The 21,610-nt window shown below is 39.8% G+C and overlaps 2 protein-coding genes and 1 pseudogene across 3 annotated transcripts in view; 1 reads left to right on the top strand and 2 right to left on the bottom strand.

The window, feature by feature from the left end:
* The window catches only part of hsf2 (heat shock transcription factor 2), a 40,687-nt gene extending 39,255 nt beyond the window's left edge, over window positions 1–1,432 (top strand). Inside the window, exon 12 of the mRNA XM_068025404.1 lies at window positions 430–1,432. Within this exon, the coding sequence (XP_067881505.1) occupies window positions 430–716 (287 nt within the window). The 3' untranslated portion in view covers window positions 717–1,432. The remainder of the gene's footprint in view (window positions 1–429) is intronic.
* A 484-nt stretch (window positions 1,433–1,916) lies between these two features.
* Window positions 1,917–21,610, bottom strand: part of serinc1 (serine incorporator 1) — a 38,759-nt gene continuing 19,065 nt past the window's right edge. For both annotated transcript variants that reach the window (XM_068025388.1, XM_068025394.1), the window contains exons 5-10: window positions 15,962–16,099; window positions 15,426–15,595; window positions 13,032–13,122; window positions 11,877–12,018; window positions 4,301–4,531; window positions 1,917–3,356 (exon numbers count right to left, since the gene is read on the bottom strand). In XM_068025388.1, the coding sequence (XP_067881489.1) occupies window positions 3,218–3,356; window positions 4,301–4,531; window positions 11,877–12,018; window positions 13,032–13,122; window positions 15,426–15,595; window positions 15,962–16,099 (911 nt within the window). In that variant the 3' untranslated portion in view covers window positions 1,917–3,217. The remainder of the gene's footprint in view (window positions 3,357–4,300; window positions 4,532–11,876; window positions 12,019–13,031; window positions 13,123–15,425; window positions 15,596–15,961; window positions 16,100–21,610) is intronic.
* Window positions 17,554–18,404, bottom strand: LOC137353519 (protein lin-28 homolog B pseudogene; annotated as a pseudogene).

Below are 21,610 nucleotides of genomic sequence, written 5' to 3'. Positions count from 1 at the left end.
GGGCCAGTAATTACTGTGTCTGCGTGGGTTTTTGCCGGGTGCTCCGGTTTCCTCCCACAAGCCAAAAGACTTGCAGTTGATAGGTAAATTGGCCATTATAAATTGTCACTAGTGTAGGTAGGTGGTAGGGAAATATAGGGACAGGTGGGGATGTTTGGTAGGAATATGGGATTAGTATAAATGGGTGGTTGATGGTCGGCACAGACTTGGTGGGCCGAAGGGCCTGTTTCAGTGCTGTATCTCTTATCTAATCTAAACACTTCCCTCCTACAAGTGTTTAACAATTATCTATTCAGAAAAAACATTTAAACACTGGCATTAGTTTATTACAGAATACTTTTGTACAAAAGGTGTGTTGGAAGATTGCTCGATTTGGTTTTCTGTCCTTTTTTAAAATAAAAGCTGCATTTATTTTTGCTTTATTTGCAGGAAAGCAATTGATGCAATATAATATGTACCCTGTACTGACTTTCATGGACGGAAATACATCTATATTGGAAAAAGAACACACTATTTCAGGCCTTAAGTGTACATATGAAGACAATCATCTACAGAAAAATGAGTTAGAAGGGGAAAATGAGAAAAAAAAGACAAGTCAACTTTTTAAATTAGAACCTCTAACAGAAGAAGAAGCAAGAGAAGAAACACTGTTTTACTTGTGTGAATTGGCTCCTTCAAATACTCTAGATGGTGAAAATTCATTACTGGACAGTTAGCCAAAAAGTTAAAAGGTTCTTATCCAAACATCCAGCTAATGACTGACTTAAAACTTGAAATGTTTAATTTATACTGTAATATTGGTTTGTGTAGTTCATGTCCTGTATTATGATTCTTGTAAATATGTTGTATTCATTTTTTTGCTAATATATACAAAGTACCTTGTTCCTGCATTCTAAAAATTGCTTCAGAAATGCAGCTTTATTTATGTAAGTTTGTCAAGTGACCTTTTTGTACTATTGCTGTTACATTACATTGCATTGTTTTATTTTTGTTACCGATGACAGCAAACTGAAATCATCACATTTGCCCCAAAACTATCTTGGGACAACTGAAAACTGACATTCCATGACCATTTAAAAAAAATTTACAACTATACGGTTATATTTTAGATGAAGCTTGGGCATTGTTCATTTGTATTATAGCTGATGTAATCAGATTCATGAACACCTTAGCAATCATTTTTGAAGTGTAGAAATGTTACATCTCACCTACAAAAGATTCCTTACATTTCTTAAAGGTAGTTAGTGTCTAAATTTTATTTTGAGGGGCAAGAAGGAAATTAGAATAGGTATAGATTACTTAAAGTGTAAAGAATAATGTATTCCCTTTAATGTTGGGCTAGAGTGCTATAGTAAGACTTTATTTTGTCTTGTCTAAACAGTCACACTTCTGAAATCTCTGTTTTTATTCATAGTAAAATGTGATTATTTTGGCCCTTGTGTCTTGTTAATTTTGTTAAAGACAACTCTTGCTAGAGTGTCTTTTGGCAGTCAGCTAAGTTTGGACCATGTGTGTACTTGGTCCAGTGCTTATTACTTGCACAAAAAGTTATGGGCAGTACTCTTCCACCAGTAAGAACTATGCATCATCCACCCTGGCAGTAGAGGAAAACTTGTATATATACCTTTTAATCATGTAAAATAATGGGAACAAAGACTGTTTATAGTGAGTGTGACTGATCTTCCTCAATGTAAATTGGAAATAAGGTTATTAGCATAAAATAGGTTAATATAATACAAGCATTGGTGGCATATCATTAAGTGCTAGGTACATGATTTAGTCCAGCTGCAGTTCTAAGCTAAAACTACTAGTGAGCAATGCTACAGCAGAGTAGTAATTATAAAATGGTTGTACTCTCACACGGCAGTTAATATTGTGCTTCAGAGAGATACAATGTTACACACTCACTTTGCTTTGTCAAAGTTTATTTGAAACAGTTACAATACATGGTTCACATAAATCAACACTTAGTCTTGCAAAAATACTTAACTAAATTGCATTATTTCAAAGTGACTAATACAGTCTAACTTTTAATTAAAATCCTTGTCCAGTCATCTATCTAGTTATCCATCCCCCCTCCAAAGTGACAATGCAATCACATACAGCAGCAATTAAATTCAGACAAGACTGAGCAGGTGATAAGATTTGTTCTCTTTAAAATAGGTCAATTGAAACAGTAATGTTGAATTTTTAAAATTTAAATGGAAAGGATGCTTTCAAGACCATCAATTCAATGCCAACATTTTATCCCAGGACCTGAAAAGGCCTCACCAGGATCAATAACTTAAACTATAGTACTAAAGTCTAACTCATCACTTGTAAGCAGATGTAGAGTTACTTCATGTGATTATGAAGGGTGTCTCAATTAACCAAATGCATGTAGCAAGGATGGTGGAACTTCAAAGCACACTGACAATTAGACAGGCAGTAAGCAACATGGAGTTTCTATGTCTGGAAATCCAGTAATACAAATAAAACTGACCAACTAATATAGATTGTAAATTTATACTGAAGCTAACAAGCCAAGAGTCCAGTGATCTGTGTAGACATTATCAACTCATTCACTACAGTTCATAACAAGCAAGATTTATTGTTTACAATAAAATCCACAACCAAATTCACTTAGTAAAAGGGATCTTCTGCTAAATAGCTGCATCAAGCTCAGGTTAGATTAAAGCAAGGCCAGTCAATTACTAAATTCACATGTAGGTTAAGTTCGTGCACTCAAAAAGCCAGTGAAACTTCCTATAATATTTAAAGTGTTATATTTGTAAAAGCATACCAATAGTCAAATTTATTTTGCACAGTGTCATCTAATTTCCACAATACTGACAGCAGTTACACATTTCTCAAGACTTAGCTATTTTAAAGCAAACAAATAAGTTGCCTTCCACTTCTAAAGACATATTTACTAAAATGTGCACATTTCACTTCATTTGGAAACAGTCACACTTTATCTTTACAGATGTAAAACATTTGTGTTTTCCATATTTCTCATCACAAGGATTATCTGCATTTAAGGTAAGAGTTCAGCAAAATCCCCTTCAAATCATGAGTTATGCAATAAAATGGAAGGAAAATAAATTCTACCACATGGTAGCACACCCATACTTATGATAATAGTCATCTTCAAATACAGTGTTTAATTTGAATTTTAGTCACAAGACAAACCTAGGCATGGCAACAGAAAACCACATGCTTCTCAAATTTAGGCTCTTCAATCAAAATCACGAGTTGTCAAAATAAGTGGAGCAATCAGGGTCCACCCATAGAGCATGATGCAGAGCCAGCTGGAAGAAATCTTCACCCAAACTGATGGCCATTTACTAGTCATCATTTCATATGAGGAATCAGGGCTGAGAAGCAGAAAAAAAAATAATGCATTAAGAGCAGTAAATAATTAAGTTACTAACGTATCCAGCTGCTAACTCCTATCCCCTCCTTGTCTTTGGCAACAGGTGCAAGTTCCCTCCACTATGTTGGCCAAGTGGCTATTCAGATTCCTACACCCCTCCCCCAAGAGTGCAGACTTCAGAAATTCTAAGGATGATTTTCCAAGTATTTATGTTTAGAAGATGGTGTACAGAACACACTGGAATTTCTGTTATGTGCTCTCAGCTGGAAAGGTTACCACCAGGAGCACAAAGTCAGCAAATTATCCTTTCATGTAAACTCAGATGGTGAGCATTATGATGCTGATCAGCTGTAAGAGGGACACTGTCACCGAATTCCACATATGCATACTTTCTAGCAAGAGCAACCAAGTAGTCATCAACACTAGGAACCATACTGATAAGGGCCACTGAGACAAAATATAGCATCACCACTACAACCCCAAGATGAAAGCAAGTATTCAGCACAAACTAAGATCAAATCTTAAAATTACCTCATCTTTATGGCTTAGTTTCACAATGGACAGCAAATTTAACAACTAAGTCAAAGATACAAACACAAAATTTATCTCATTGAGACATTTCATTTATTTCATTCTAAAACACTTCCTAATGTAACAAAAAAGTTTATATTTTTAAATATTTGCCTATAATCTTAAATTCTTTGGTGTCAGAATAGAGTTTATTTTTATATTTGTTTTAAATGTTGAACCAACTGCTATAAATGGTTGTTTTGGTAATGTGCATCTTAAATTATGTTTTACATATATACACTGCTCACATTTTTTGCTTAGGAGAACGAGCAACATACAAAGTACTAAACTAATAATGTACAGAAAACTACCTTTTTTTTGGTACTAGTCTAGTAGCAGTAAAGATTTTTTTTTAAACTTAAAATGCTTACATACCTATACCAGTTGGTTAGTGTCATCATGATATAAAGGGAAGCCAAAAACAGCATGAAGTGAAAGAAGGAGTAGCTGTAGGTGACACCATCTTTCTCATTATCCTCTGCACGATGTGCATTGTTACCATCATCCAAGGAACCATCACTTCGACCAACTCCTTCGTCTATCAGTGTAGATTCATCACTAGTAAGAGTCAGTTTGTTGACCTGGCTATTGTTTGATGTCCGGATGCTGTGTGAAAATTTAAAAGCTTAAAATCACATTAAGGGATCATATAAAATCAACATACAAAATCACTTCGTGCAACTGAGCAGTTACTGAATAGTAGTTATGCTTGGGTACCCTATATTAGTTTTCTCTTGCTTGTAATTACTCATGAACACTTCACTCTAAATAGGGAAATATTAACTAACAAAAATAATTTATCATCGTGGGTTGCAGCATTCACCTTGGTGTTCAAGCTGTATGACATGGGACCTTTATGGAAAACCTGGCATTCTCACCCATTACTTTTACAACCCAAAATAAGGATCCAGAATTAATGTTTTAAGGACAGTTTATTTGGAGGATGAAAGGGACAGGAATTGAAATAAGTGAGAAGCTTGTTTTGGAAGATGGGTACTTTGCGGAAGGTGATGAGAAACAGCTGAAATTCTATTTTGCTAGCAGCTCCAGGCATGTGTCAGAGTTCACAGAATGGTTACAGCACAGAAGGAAGCTACTCGGCCTATCCATGCAAGAGAAAATCAACTCGTCCCACAACCCTGCACTTTCCCTGTAGCCCTGCAATTATTTTCTCTTCAAGTGCCGATCCTTTTGAAAACCATGATTGAATCAGCCTCCACAACACCGTCAAGCAGTGCATTCCAGATTCCAACCACTCTGTATAAAAACATTTTTCCTTATGTTGCCGTAGGTTCTTTTGCCATTTAACTTTTGCTGGTGTTCGGATTCTCGACCCTCCTGCCAATGGGAAACAATTTCTCTCTATCGACTCTGCCTAGACCCCTCATGATTTTGAAAACTTCTCATCAAATCACCTCTCAACTTTCTCTTCTCTAAGGAGAACAGCCCCAGCTTCTCCAATCTATCCAAGTAACTGGAACCTGTCTCATATCTTTACTGAACCCTCTCTAAAGCCTTCACATCCTTCAAGTGTGCTGCCCAGAACTTGACAATATTTCATGTGAGACTGAACCAGTGTTTTATAAAGGTTTATCAGAACTTCCAAGCTTTTATACTCTATGCCTCTATTTATAAAGCCCTGGATCCCATTTGGCTTTACCGCTTTTGGTAATCTCAATAAATTACATGTACTGCATTAGCCTTGACTATTCTCTTAAATAAGATTTGACAAGCATTTATATTTTTGGTTTCTGGATGTTTTTCTATTTTCTCCTTTAGTTGGGATTCCATTATTTTTTCTACTACTGTTATTAAGATGACTGGTCTATAGTTTCCTGGACACGTTCCATCTCCCTTAAATATACGTATAATACTAGCTATCTACCATTCTTCTGGTACACCTTTTTCTAATGAATTATTTAAAGAGCAATAGTGCCACTGCTATCCCTTCTCTAGATTCATTTAAAATGCACAGATGCAATCTATCCAAACCAGGGATTTTATTGAGTTTTATCAGTTTATTTAATATTTCTCCTCTTATTATTGTAAACGTTATATCATTTCTAATCTCAGCTTCCAATGTCATGGCCACCTGAACCGCATCCTTGGTAAATATTGAAGCAAAGTAATTTTTTTTTTAAATATTTCTGCCATTTCGCTATCGCCACTTGTGATTTTCTCCTTTCCACCTTTAGTGGACCTATTCCCATCCCAACTTTCCTAGTGTTTACGTGCCTGTAGAATATTTTATTATTTTACTTTCTGTTCCTTGATAAAGTAATTTTATATTTTCTCTTGCCTTCCTTTTTTGACTTCTCATCTCCTTGGGCTGGATTTTAAGCAGTTCTTGACATCGAGATCCATAGCGGGGGGGGGGGGGGGGGTGCCTGAAGATGGTCCCAGATGAGGCCCGCCACGGACTTCGGCACTAGCAGGGCTCGGCCCAATCCTCCCGGTGGCAGCGAGGCACTGTGGCGGCCCTCCCTGCCGCTCGGCAACAGGACCACAATCAGCATATGCAAATGAAGAAAATTATTACATTTACAGGTACTTACCCTTAATTTTGATGGCCCGCCGCCACTTTTAGCCCAGCGGCCAGCACTCCCACGCTTTCGGATCCCCGTCCGGGGAACCGTGGCGCCACACTGGTGGTGAGGGGGGAGGAGGTAAGTTTATCAGTGCAGGGGGGGATGGGGTCAAATTAACGTCATGGGTGTAGGGAATGCTGGGAAGGGTTGTACTTTAAACTTTGCACAGTTTGGGGAGGGGTGGGCGGGGGGGGAGAGAAGGTCAGATGGTAAAGGTAAGTGTTTTGGGGGGGAAGGGTAAATAGTAAATAGTTAATTTAATTGTTGCTGGGGGGGGGGATGGGAGAGGGGCAAAAGAAATGTATTTATGTAATTTTATTGAATATTCCTTTAACTATTAAAATAAGCAGGTAGGGCTGACTGCCCTTTAAAAATGGCATCAATGCCTGCACACAGGCAACTGATGCCATTGCTGGGGATGGACAGCCCACCCCAGCTATTTAAATTAGCTGCCACACTTGAGATCGCGACAGCTCTTCGGCATGCAGCTCACACAGGCGGGCCACCATTTATAAAACCCAGCCCTTTGTATTCTGCCTAGTCATGTTTTCCTCTGCTGGCCATATAGTTAGTGTATTGTCCCTTTCTTTACCCTGAGTTTTTCCCCTTATGTCTTTATTCATCCATTAGTTATTTGTCTATTCTTGTTTATTAGCAGAATATAATTTTTCTGGGTTCTGTTGAACACCATTTTAAATGTCTCCCATTGTTGCTCTACAACATCGTCCATATTGTTGTCCATTTTATTTCCCCAAGTTCTATTCTCAGCCCCACAAAATCAGCTTTTCTCAAATCTATTACTCTGGTCTTTGTCATGCATATGTCCCTTTCAATTATTATCTTAAAGCATATACTATGGTCACTATTGCCTAGATGTTTCCCTATCTTTACTTATTTGCTCTGGTTCATTCCTCATTACTATATCCAGTAGCAAATCCTCCCTTGTGGGCCTGCTTACATACTAGGTTAATAAGAAGTCCAGTACATATTGTAGGAACTCCATTCCCTTATTCTCTTTACCTACCTCTTCTGGCCAATTAATTTCAGGGTAGTTGAAATTCCTTTACTCATTTCCCTAATTTGTTGCATATTTCTTCCTCCACCTCCCTTCCACTATTAGATGATCTGTAGACTACTCTTACGAGTGTGATTGATTCTTTATTATCTTTTATCTCAATCCACATTTCTGTCTTACTGATGGCTGTGTTGCTTTTTTCTACTGCCATTATGTTATCTGCAATAATTAGAGCTACTCCATCTCCCCTTTTTCTCTCTCTATCATTTCTAAATATACCATGTAATGGTTAAGTCCCAATCCTGATTTTCTGTAGCCATTGCTCAGTAATTCCTTATATATCTGGTTCCTCACAAGTATCATTGCCTCCAGTTCTCGGTTTTATTATGGACTCTGTGCATTATTGTACAGACAATTGAACTTTTTTTAAAAATTTGTTCCATGGTACGTGTGCATCACTGGCAAGGCCAGCATATTTTGCCCATTTCTGACTGCCCTTGAGAAGGTGAGCTGCCTTCTTAAACCACTGCAGTCTGTTTGGTGTATGTATATCCATAGTATTGTTAAGGATGGTTTTCCAGGACATTGACCCAAAACTTCCTCTCACATTTTTAAACACCTTTTTACACTCCTGTTCTGTAACTATTAACTGGCCATTTATGTCCTCCCTTAGTTTAGTCTGTCCTTTCCTATTTTTTTTTTTTAAAGCTTGTTTCAATTCTTGCAGATCCCTCTCCTCTCCCACCCGCCCCATCGTACTAGTCTTTGCCACCTCCCTATTTATCCTTCCCACTAGGACACTGGTCCCATTCCAGTTCAGGGTGCAGTCCTTCCCTTCAGTACAGCTCCTTCCTGATCCAGTATTGGTGGGGTTGTCATATGAAAAGGAACTCCTTTTTCTCACACCAGTCCTTTAACCACGTTAATTCTCCTGATCTGTCGGTCTCTATGCTAATTTGCACATTGTTTAGGCAATAGTCCAGAAATCATTACCTTCGAGGTCCTGCTTTTTAATTTAGCTCCTAATTTCTGATACTACCTCAGCAGGACCTCCTCCCTGTTCTACGTGTGTTGTTGTGGTCCATGTTGGAACAAACAACAGGATTTTCTCCCTCCCTTTCCAAATTCCTCTGCAGCTGCCTCGAGATACCACCGAACTCTGGTACCGGGTAGGCAACACATCTTTCAAGACTCTTGTTCACGTCTGCAGAGGATGCTATCTATTCCCATAGTTATACAATTCCCTATCACTACCACATTTCTATTCTGTTCTGTTCTTCCCCCTGTTCTCCCCTCCAGACTGCCTTCTGAGTCACAGTGCCTTGGTCTGTATTGTGGTTGCCCACCCGCAGTGTTTCTCCTTGTTCTCATTGGTGATGAGTAGTTCGAGTATAGGTAACTGGCTTAAAATAAAGAACTTTGCTGTTTCCCTTCATCGGATGATTTGTATGCCATATACGCCAGAAATTTAATCAGCTTTTGGAACTCCCACACAAAAAACTGCTGCATTTAATGTTCTACAAATAAATAGTTCTAACTTTCACCTCTGCAGGATAACCAAGCAAATGTTACAGACCAAATTTACTACTGAAATAAAAAAGGATTGCACTTGGTGCACAGGAGGGGAAAATTGCAGAGGAGTCAGTCATTTCTATTCCCTCCAGTCATTAATTAACAAGATTGCATGTTATAATTTACTTCTGCAGCACAATTTTACCAGGAATTAAACTTAAGAAAAAAAAAAGTACCTGTCTAAAATTAGGCACACTCAGACTAAACAAGCATGTCCCAAGATGGATTAGCAAATTAAAAATGAAATAAAGAGGAAAAATGAGCTCTATAAATCCTGCAGGGAGAAAAAGGGCCTCACTGAGATGAATTTAGGATCACATAAAAAGTTAAAAAGGTTGATAAGAGGGTCAAAGGAAGACTTAGAAAAAAAAAGAGACCAGCAGAAGCAAAGTATAACAGTAAAACATGACTCCAGTATGACAGTAGCAAGGGGACAATCACAGAAATGGTGAGAACATTAAACAATATGGAAGCAGGGATAGGCACCAACATGTTGCACTGCAGACATTTGACAACATTATTGAATCAGCCATGGATATGGGGGAAATTAATCTGTATTAAACCTAATATCAAAATACACTCCAATTTAAAACACATTTCTCTCTATTTAGTGAGATACCTTCATTGTTTTTGTTTGCAAAGTAGTCAATGACTGCCCACACACTTGATATAGCAATGCAGAGAATTCGGATAGATGTCCATCTGTCAGGAGTGATCTTGATCTCTTTCTCTTCCCGCCCACCCCCACCACTCTGTCCATCCCGCTCTCCTCTCATCCCCCTCCCCGCACCCCCCCCACCCCGTGTCCATCTCTCTCTCTTCCACGTCCAACTCGTTTCCCCCCCACCCCCACTCTCTACCCCCAACCCCTCCTCTCCACCCTCTCCTCTCACTGTGGCCTTCTCTCCCCAGTGTTCCTCTCTCCCTGCGCCCCCCTCTCTCTTTCCCCCTCCCCCCACCGTGCCACCCCCATCCCTGAGTCCCACCTTCTCTCTCCATGTCCTCCCTCTGTACCCCCCTCTGTGTCCCACCATCTCTCTCTCGCTCCCCCCTCTATGTCCTCCCACTCTCCCCATGCACCGGGAACAGAAACACATTGCCGCTTGATGCCTGCCTCGCACTCCGATAAACCAGGGTCTTTGGAGAGCTGAGAATGTGGGCTGTCTGTCTAAAAAAAAACTGCTTACTCTGACTCAAAGAAGTCTTCCCTTTCCAGTTTATCATTGATTTTAAGAAACCGTTTGACAAAGTACCGCATAAAAGATTAGTTAACAAAATTGAGGCTCCTGGAATAGGAGGGTCAGTATCAGCTTGGATTAAAAAAAAAAATGGCTCAAGGACAGAAAATAGCGAGTTGTGGTAAATGGTTGTTTTTCAGACTGGAGGACGGTAGACAGTGGTATTCCCCAAGAGTCAGTGCTCGGACCACTGCTTTTTTGATATATAGGCTTGGATATTAAAATACAGAGTAAAATTTCAAAATTAGCCAATGATACCAAAGTTGAAGTTGTGGCAAACAGTGAGGTTCATACCAATCAACTGCAACTGGACATAGATAGGCCAGAATTATGGGCAGACAAATGGTAGATGGAATTTAACAGACAAGTGTGAGGTGATGCATTTTGGTAGAAGGGAAAGGGAGAGGTGATATAGACTAAATGGCACAGTTCCAAAGAGTGTGCAGGGAAAGAGAGAGACCTGGGAATTAATGTGCATAGAGCTTTGAAGGTGGCAGGACATATTGAGAGACTGGTTAGCAAAGCACATGGGATCTTGGGCTTCATAAAGAGAGACATTGAGTACAAAAGCAAGGAAGTTATGCTGAACATTTATAAAGCTGTGGTTAGGCCATAACTAGGATATTGTGTCCAGTTCTGGCCACAACACTTTAGGAGGAATGTGAGGGTCCTTGAGCGGGTGCAGAGGAGATTTACCAGAATGTTGCCAAGGATGGGGGATTTTAGCTAGAAGGTTAGACTGGAGAAGCTAGTGTTGTTCTCCCTGGAGCAAAGGATATTGAGGGGAGATTTGCTAGAGGTGTACAAGATTATGACATGTTTAGATAAGGTAGGCAAAGAAAAGCTGTTCTCATTAGTTGATGGTACAAGGACTAGGTACATAGATTTAAGGTTTGGGCAAAAGATACAAGGGGGATGTGAGGAAGAACATTTTTTTAAGAAGTTAGTAACAAATTGGAACTTGCTGCCTACAAGGGTGGTGGAAGTGGAGAAGATCAATGTTTCCAGAAGGAAATTGGATAGGCACTTACAGACACAATGGCTGAAGCTAGGAAGGAACATAGGAATGGCCTCCTTCTGTGCTGTAACCATTCTATGATTCTATTTGAGGGAAATAAACTTGCAGAAGTACAAGGACAAAGCAGGGGAATGGGACTGACTGGATTGTTCTAGAGAGCTGGCATGGGCACGATGAGACGAATAGTCTCCTTCTATGCTGCAATGACTCTAAGATTCAATCAACATGGCTTCAGATGGAGAAGATCCTTTTGATATACTCCTCGATTTCTTTGAGGAAGTGACAACACAAGTCGACTATGGCAGCATCTGAGCATCTAAATGACAAGTAAACTGAAACCCCCACATTATTTTATAAAATGCAAGTACAATTCATATGCACAATATGACTTTAACTAACATTTACTTTGTTGTTATCCTTCGGACAAGTAGATTTTAAAAAAAAAAACCACCTCCTAATCAAAGTGAAATCATTGGGGGAAAAAGACCACTATTAACAAAAGCATAGATCTGATGGTTACCTTGAATAAAGAACACAAAGCAAAAATAGAACCAGTCCAACAATTCCTTGTGCATCCCACCACTGGATGACCTGACCAGGGACATGAGTTCCTGTGCTGTTGTACCCAATCATGCTCAGCAAACTGGGATTGCATTTTCGGTCTGTAAGACATTAAACATGCAAAGTAAATTCCCCTTGATATGATTAACTGAATTCTCAACTTGCCCTCTATTCTTTAACTTCTCATTAAATCTAGATATTCAAGTACATAACATTTCCTTTTAAGAACCATTTTTGAAAGCAATGTGCTTTAAAGACTGACAACTGAATTACAAAGAAGGCAAAGCATTCTCCTTATGCCAGTGTTTCCAAGCTGACCACAAAAAAAAAATCAACTAAATTAACAAACTTCATGAATAATTTAAAGATGAACACAGAAGGCCATGGACCATGAAGAAAGCCTGAGGGGGCATCTGTGCTTTACTCACTCCTGTTCAGTGCAGCAATTTTAGCTACTATATAATCTTGAGAAGTGCTTCTGACTTCCAGTAGTCTCAGATGCATTTTCTATTCATTTATAATGTACAAAGCATAGTAAATCTCAGCCACCATCCTGTTCCTTTTAATGAATTATTCAAGAATTTTCACTCTGCTGATGTAAATTAAAATTATCATAAACTTGTGTAATCATATTAAAGGGTAATAAGCAGAAGCAGGTTAATATTCAATTTACCCAAGTGAACAGCTCTAATCAGCCAAACAACTAAACCTAAATACTGGGGCAACAAGCTTTTAATCTGAGAATGTTGGCAGCAAAACTGTAATCCTATCAGCAACTGCCAAAAGAAACAGTTTTATTAAATTTGAAAAAAATGTTAACAGTGTTACTCCATCAATCACCATTTTCAGTGCAGCAGGCTGAGGCAGCATGAGCTGCACTTTCCCATTCATTTTCAGTCTGGTACAATTTCTCGAAGCCAGTGTTATGATATACAATGAAAACATTGTCCTTCACTACTAAAGGACCACTGGACCTCAGAGGCAATTTTTTTCAAATTGGCTTAGATTGTATCATGGGACATATTTATAATACACACAAAAATAATCTCCTATATGACATTATTTATGGAGGGTGAAAAGCAGGAAATAAAACACAATAACCAAAAATGAATACCTGGTTCATTAGTCATAGCAGACCATGTTAGATACATGGTATACAAGGTGATGATGGAGGATTGCAGCAAACCAGATCGAGGCTGGGACTCCTAAAAAAATACATAAGCAATCTCTTCAATATATTTACAAAATATGCATTTCACACGAGGTGTATCATTTATTTATTTTCAATTGTGTTTTTATATGCATGCTCCATTGATACAGGCAGCATACACTTGCCATCTGATTCTAATAGCCTAACTTGTCAGTCGGCCCACTGCTTTGTCTTCCTCAGGAGATCTGTGCACGTTTCACATACACATCTCACTTGCAATTTTGTGAAAATTAGGCCATGTCTGGCTAATCTAGTTTAATTTTTTGGGAAGGTCACTGGCACAATAGATAGGCAAGTGTTTATAGATATTTTCTATTCAATTACCAGAAGGCATTTGATAAGGTTTTGCACAAGAGTTTGTCAAAAATGGCAACACATGGAATTTGAAGTAAACTTGTAACATGGGTTGACAATTAGTTGGGAGATCAGAGACAAAGCAGGGATAAAGGGAACATTCTTTAATTGGCAGGATGTGACAGATGGTGTTCCCCTGGGATCTTTACTAAGATCTCAGTTATTCAGCATATAAAATGACTGATGAAGGAATAGGGTTGTGAATCCAAAATCTGCAGCTGTCTTTAAGTTAGGAGGCACAGTAAGTTGTGTAGATAGGAGAAGGAAGCTCCAAAGGAGTATACAGATTAATTGAGTGGGCAAAACCGTGGCAGATGGCATTCAATATGTTCTTCTGGTGGATCCTGGAAGCTGTAGAGGAGCAAAGGGATTTAGTTGTCAATGTACAAAAAATTACCAAAAGCTAGTGTACATGTATTTAAAATTAAAAAGGATTTGATAGAGTGAACAAGGAAGTGTTATTTCCTCCGGTGGGGAACCCACAACAAGAGAACGTAATCTAAGAATTAGGCTAGTTAGGAGTGAAATAAGGAAGCTTTTTATCCCCACATAAAAGGTAGTGGAAATCTGGAACTCATCACTCCAAAATGCTGTGGATTCTGGTCAACTGAAATTTTTAAAGGTAGAGGTATAAAGGAATATAGATAAAAATATGGTGTTGAGGTACACAACAACCACAATATAATATGGCAGAAAAGGCTCTGAGGGCTGAATGGGCTACTCCTGTTCCTATAAACATTGGTGACCATCAGTCACAGCTCAGTTCACTGGGATTTCAAAATATAATAAAGGGCTACGTTTGAAAGTAGTTGCAATAAAAAGTCTAAAACTAAACTGATTAAGTACCTTTTTTGAACACAATTCCTTTGGCATTGCTTTAATTTTTTCCATTAAAGTTTTTTTTGTTGTCTATCTTAGAGTAGCAAATAAATTTACAACACAAGACCATGGGACAGGGTCATGCAGGCCCCCACCTGCCAAGAATGATTTCACCACAGGAACACTAACATTTAAAATTGCTGTAGGGACGAAAAGAGGGCCTATCACAAGGAATTACCAGGCCCCTCACCGGAAAGATCATTTTTGCATAGCAAGACCGTACTTGGAATGGATAAAGTGGTCACTCCCTGCTCCAATTTAATCCACAATGGACTTTTGATTACCAGACACTGAAGGTGGAGAGGCTAGCATTCCAGGTTAACTGCTAAGATGGCCAAATACACAAACAGACATGGTCAGACCAGTTTAGTCACATGACTGACTGTTGGAGTTTTTTTGAATTTGAACTTGCATAAAGCAGTTTGCTCCTGGACTGAAAAGATCTCTCTCCTGTCTGCTCTCATCTCTTTCTCATGGAACTGAAGACCCATTGAAGACACAGGAACCCCAAGAGAGAAAAGTTTCCTACAGTGAACAAGGTTTAAGAAGAATACTGGGCCCCAACAAAAATCAGGACTACTTACAAAAAGGACTACAGTGAGCTCGAAGCACAGTAGCAAGAAACTCATCTGATATTGCCTCAAACCTCTCGATTTTATTTTTTTCTTCTGCTCTTTTCTGTTCCTATTTGCATGCATGTATCGCGTGTGTATGCTAGCATGGGTGCATCATATATCCCTAGGCGTTAACCGTATTAGAGTTTAAGTTTTAATGAATTTCATCTTTCTTCTTTAAACCTAAGAAAGACTGTTTATGCTCATTTCTTTGCTGTATAATTGAAAAATGGTGAACAAGGATTCACCAAGGGAGAGCTCAAGTCACAGTGTGCTTAAAAATTAAACCCTGTTAGAATAAGACCAGGTGAAGGCTGAAAAGACCCCTAGACACCATTCTCATCTGGTCGAGACAGCATTTATTTAGGCAAAACAAAAAAATTAGGTTGCTGTATTTTTTGATTCAAGCTCCAAAATTCAGGTCAATTGTTCCAAAGTTTCTAGGTCATACCTGTATCTTTGGGAGTATGGACATGACAGAGGAAGCTATGCATAGGAGCATATTTAAGCTGATGAAGACCTTGTTTTCAGTGCAGCCCTCAGGATGAGTGTAATAACAGTAGAAGAGAACTATGGCAACCAGCGATAGCAGGTAGTTCATGCCCGTTGCAGACAGCAGTGCTATAAGAAAGATTATGTAAATTGTTTAGCCAACTAGTTCTCTAGGTTCCAGAACAGTAACTTCAGCAAACTATGTTTTTTTTAAATCACCATTTTAGAACAATTTAGTTTTAGGGTAGACATTTTTCAAGATTTGAAGAAAGGGAAGGAGCACATAGCCTTGGTGGTAAGAAAGGTACAAAGCAAATGTTCTTCAAGAGGATCCCCATGGGAAACAACAGTTTAACCAAACAAGCCAATGAAAACACGGAATATCAGTATTCAGCAAAAAAACCCTTAACTTGCCTTTCCCAAACCCAAACTATACATCAACACCACTACAGCATCACGCTCAGGAGTTACTGATCCTCAGTTTGCTTTGCCTACCTGCATACCAGCACCTAGAGTTGCCCTCTTCCATTTTTTCAACCCATGATTCATTCCAGGAGTGGGCAAAGTCAATGAGTAGAACCAGTTGGATCAAGATGAAACAAAATGCACCAGCCATTCCAACATAGAACCAGACTGCAAATAAACAAAAGGCTCAAAAGTTGGTTTAGCTTACATTTCATTTAAGGTATGGGAATATGTAAAATCATTTTAGCACATATTTATAGCATGAAAATATTTTGAATCACTTATGATAAAAATCATAGCTCACTAAGCATAAATTTTAAAGTGAAAAGTAAAAGGCCTTGACAGCAATACACGTTAAAGTGTTCTGAGAAAAATTGGGCATCTTTTTACAATAGGTATGTTTAGTGGTTGTGTAAAAACACAAATTCACAGGCACTGAATATTGAATATCAAATAGGTAATATGAAGAGAAACAGACCACAGAATGATTACAGCACAGAAGGCCATTCGGACCAACATGTCCATGCCAGTGTTGTATAAAGGTTCATAATAACTTCCTTGTTTTTGTACTTTATGCCTCTATTTATAAAGCCCATCTGTCTTTTTAACCACTTTCCCAACCTGCCCCAACACCTTCAACAATTTTTGCACATAGACCCCCAGATCTCTCTGACCCTGCACCCCTTTAGAATTGTACCCTTTAGCTTACATTGCATTGCCCCTTTCTTCCTACCAAAATGTATCACTTCACACTTCCCGGTATTAAATTACATCTGCCACATGTCTGCCCATTCCACCAGCCTGTTCTTTTGAAGTCTGTCACGATCTTCCTCACAGTTCCAAATTTTGTGCCATCTGCACATTTTGAAATTGTGCCCTGTACACCCAAGTCCTTAATATAGATCAAGAAAAGCAGTCAAATGATTCACAGTCAAATATAGAAGAGAAACAGTGTCAGTCTGGAAGGCAGAGAAAATATCGACCTGTTATGGCACAAGTGAAAAATGCAAGGCTGGATTACATCTTATTTTAATGCAAGGAGTCTTACTAGTAAGGCAGATGAATTGAGGGCATTGATTAGCACATGGCATTATTATATTATTTCTATCACAAAGACATGGTTGAGCGAGGGGCAGGACTGGCAACTCAATATTTCAGGATATAGAATCTTCAGGCGTGACAGGGGAGGGGATAAAAGAGGAGGTGGTATTACACTGTTGATCAAGGAATCAATTACTGAAGTAAGGAGGGATGATATCTTCGAAGGTTCCTCAAATGAGGCCATATGGGTAGAACTTAAAACAAAAAAGGGGCAATCACTTGGCTGGGAGTATACTACAGGCCTCCAAACAAACAGTCAGGGAGAGATAGAGGAGCAGATATGTAGGGGCAAATCTCAGAGAGGTGTAAAAATAATAGGGTAATAATAGTAGGGGATTTCAACTTCCCTAATATCAACTGGGATAGTCTTAGTGCCAAAGGCGTAAAGGGGGCAGAATTCTTAAAATGTATACAGGAGAGCTTTTTGAGCCAGTACGTAGAAAGTCCAACAAGAGAAGGGGCAGTACTGATTCACTAGGTCTTTTTTTCCCCCCCCAAAAAAGGAGCTGCAGTATGTGAATTTACTTCCCCTGAACTTTTGCAAGTATGAGGTAGTTTGGGATCCTATTAAAAAAGTCAAAAGTGATCATGTAGCTTGCCTTTATGTTTTTTTTCCATTTCTGAATGGAAGGCCCCTTTCTGCTTGGTTCTTCAGGGAATGCAGACAACTTGCTCGATGAAGCTTCATGGGATGTCTTACCAGAGTGTTCAGTCTCTGGTTTTCCCTCCTGAAGATGCGACAGAGCTGGGTAGCCTTGGGCCCCTCCTATTTCTCTAGGGAAAGCAGCATATACAGAGGTGGAAGGTTGAGGATCTGCTTCATATCTTCCCTGAGGAATAAGGGACTGTGGTGGAACAGTTTTGAGGGGGCAGTTAGCTACCATGTGCATGATGCTCTGGCAGTAATGGCACTTCTTTGGCTGAGGAGGTAGGTTACATTCCCTAGCGTGATGATCAAGGCCACCACAGTTAGAACATCGGTCTCCCTTTGGCTTCCGTTTTTGTACTGTCTTCCCTTTTGGCCGCCTCTCACTGCCTGAACAAGGGGTACCTCCTGGACCTGTTACCTGTATTGACTCCAGGCCTTTGGAAGATTTTTTTGAAGGTAAATTCCACAGGCTCTCCTTTTAAACTCCTGAACCCATCCATGTAAAGTTTGCTTTGGTGTACGAAAACATTCACTGGCGTTTCCAACGGGGTGCCTTCCCGAGAGGTCATAGAGATAAATCCGAATCCTATTCTAACATTGAACCATTTACAGTGGCCTGCTCCCTGCTGGATTTAAGACTCTTCTTTCTGTCAGTTTTCCTTTTTTGTCTCCACCACCTTTACCCGGCCCTCTGGAATACGGCTGGTTTAAAACGGATCCCATCTCCCGCAGAAACCAGTATCACACAAGGCCAGCTTTTTTCCTCCTCTCTCTTCGCAAATCGTGATCAACATTCAACAGTGTCGATCGCGAGAGCTTATTTTTGAAAATTACGCCACTAAAATAAGCTTCTTATATTGGAGAACTACGGGTTGCATCCAGCATTCATCCTTCCCAAAGATGAGCAGTTTGTATTTATATTGCGCTCCTAACAAAATAAAATATCCCAAGGAAATTCATATTGAATATAGCAGATACCCAATTGATTGTAACATAGTTAGAAATATTAGGCAAAAGCAGATTTAAGGAGGCTTTTGAAGGCTTTGAAAGAGTCATCAAAGAAAGGGTGTAACATTTTTCAGCTGGCACAGACACAATGAGCCAAGTGGTCTCTTTCTGTGCCGTAAACTTTATATGATTCGATGATTCTATGAGTACTGGACCTAATCCTAGGAAATGAAGCTGGACAAGTGGTAGAATTGTCAGTGGGGGAGCATTTCAGGGATAGTGACCATAACTCTAAGATTTAAGGTAGTTACGGAAAAGGACAAAGGTGGACCAGAAATACAGGTACTGAATTGGGGGAAGGCCGATTTCAGGATGATAAAACAGGATCTGGCCAAAGTGGACTGGAAGCAGTTCCTTGTAGGAAAGTCTACATCAGACCAGTGGGAGTCAGAGGAAATAATGAGAGTTCAGAGCCAACATGTACCCGTTAGGTGAAGGGTAGGACTACCAAGTCCAGGAAACCCTGGATGTCAAGGAATATAGAGGATTGCATCAGGAAAAAAAAAAAAGAGGCTTATGGCAGATTCAGAGCGCTGAAAAAAGCAGAAGCCCTAGAGGAGTATAGAAAGTATAGGGGGGTACTTAAAGTAATTAGGAGAGCGAAGAGGGGACATGAAAAAACATTGGCGGGCAAGATAAAGGAAAATGCTAAGGCATTTTATAAGTATCTGAAGGGCAAGAGGATAAGCAGGGAAAGAGTAGGGCCCATTACGGACCAAAGTGGCAATCTGTGCGTGGAGCCAGAGGATATATGTGAGGTTTTAAATGATTACTTTTCACCTGTGTTCACTATGGAGAAGGACAATGTAGGTGTACAGATCATTGAGGGGGATTGTGATGTACTTGAACATATTAGTATTGAAAGGGAGGAAGTATTAGCTGTTTTAGCGGGCTTAAAAGTGGATAAATCCCCAGGCCCAGATGAGATGTATCCCAGGCTGTTATGCGAGGCAAGGGAGGAGATAGCAGGGACTCTGACACAAATTTTCAAATTCTCTCTGGCCACAGGAGAGGTACCAGAAGACTAGAGGACAGCGAATGTGGTACCATTATTCAAGAAGGGTCGCAAGGATAAACCAGGTAATTACAGGCCTGTGAGTCTAGCATCAGTGGCTGGGAAACTACTGGAAAAAAATCTGAGGGACGGGAATAATCTCTACTTGGAGAGGCAGGGATTAATCAGGGATAGTCAGCATGGCTTTGTCGGGGGAGATCTTGTCTAACTAACTTGATTGAATTTTTCAAGGAGGTGACTAGATGTGTAGATGAGTGTAAAGCAGTTGATGTAGTCTACATGGACTTCAGTAAGGCTTTTGATAAGGTCCCGCATGGGAGATTGGTTAAGAAGGTAAGAGCCCATGGGATCCTGGGCAATTTGGCAAATTGGATCCAAAATTGGTTTAGTGGCAGGAGGCAGAGGGTGATAGTTTAGGGCTGTTTCTGTGAGTGGAAGCCTGTGACCAGTGGTGTACTGCAGGGATCGATGCTGGGACCCTTGCTGTTTGTAGTGTACTTTAATAATTTAGATGTCAATATAGGAGGTATAAGTTCGCAGATGACACGAAAATTGGTGGTGTTGTAAATAGTGAGGAGGAAAGCCTTAGATTCCAGGACGATATAGATGAGCTGGTAAGATGGGCGAAGCAGTGGCAAATGGAATTTAATCCTGAGAAGTGTGAGGTGATGCATTTTGGGACGACTAACAAGGTAAGGGAATATACAATGGATGGTAGGACCCTAGGAAGTACAGAAGGTCAGAGGGACCTTGGTGTACTTGTCCATAGATCATTGAAGGCAGCAGCACAGGTAGATAAGGTGGTTAGGAAGGCATATGGGATACTTGCCTTTATTAGCCAAGACATAGAATATAAGAGCAGGGAGGTTATGATGGCGCTGTATAAAATGTTAGTTAGGCAACAGCTGGAGTACTGTGTACAGTTCTGGGCACCACACTATAGTAAAGATGTGATTGCACTGGAGAGTGTGCAGAGGAGATTCACCAGGATGTTGCCCGGGCTGCAGCGTTTCAGCTATGAAGAGAGACTGAAAAGGCTAGGGTTGTTTTCCTTAGAGCAGAGAAGGCTGAGGGGCGACCTGATTGAAGTATACAAAATTATGAGGGGCATTGATAGATTAGATAGGAAGAAACCTTTTCCCTTAGCAGAGGGGTCAATAACTAGGGGGCATAGATTTAAGGTAAGGGGCAGGTGGTTTAGAGGGGATTTGAGGAAAAATTATTTCACCCAGAGGGTGGTTGGAATCTGGAATGCACTGCCTGAAAAGGTGGTAGAGGCAGGAACCCTCACAACATTTAAGTAGTATTTAGATGAGCACTTGAAACGCCATAGCATACAAGGCTACGGGCCAAGTGCTGGAAAATGGGATCAGAATAGGTCGGTGCTTGATGGCCGGCACAGACACAATGTGCCGAAGGGCCTGTTTCTGTGCTGTATAACTATGACTCTATGAGTGGTCCTAGTACCGACCCACTGTATACCTTCCTCCAGTCTGAAAAACAATCATTCATCACAATTCTGTTTCCTGTCACTCAGCCAACTTCGTAACCATACTGCCACTGTCCCTTTTATTCCTAGAGTTTCAACTTTGCTGGCAAGCCTAATATAGGGCACTTTATCAAACATCTTCTGTAAGTCCATGTAGACCACATTGACCCTCTGTTACCTCATCAATAAACTAATTCAAGTTAGCTAAACACCATTTGTCCTTTAACAGATCTGTGCTGGCTTGCATGTGATCTTCAATTTAAAACTGTGACGGTTTTTTAGACCAATACGTTGAGGAACCAACTAGAGAACAGGCTATCCTAGACTGGGTATTGTGCAATGAGAAAGGATGAATTAACAACCTTGTTGTGCGTGGTCCCTTGGGGAGGAGCGACCATAACATGATAGAATTCTTCA

Source organism: Heterodontus francisci, chromosome 3 (genome assembly GCF_036365525.1).
Source record: "Heterodontus francisci isolate sHetFra1 chromosome 3, sHetFra1.hap1, whole genome shotgun sequence".
NCBI lineage: Eukaryota > Metazoa > Chordata > Chondrichthyes > Heterodontiformes > Heterodontidae > Heterodontus > Heterodontus francisci.
The sequence above is the reverse complement of the archived record's forward strand: the minus strand, read 5'-3'. Positions and strand labels throughout refer to the sequence as shown.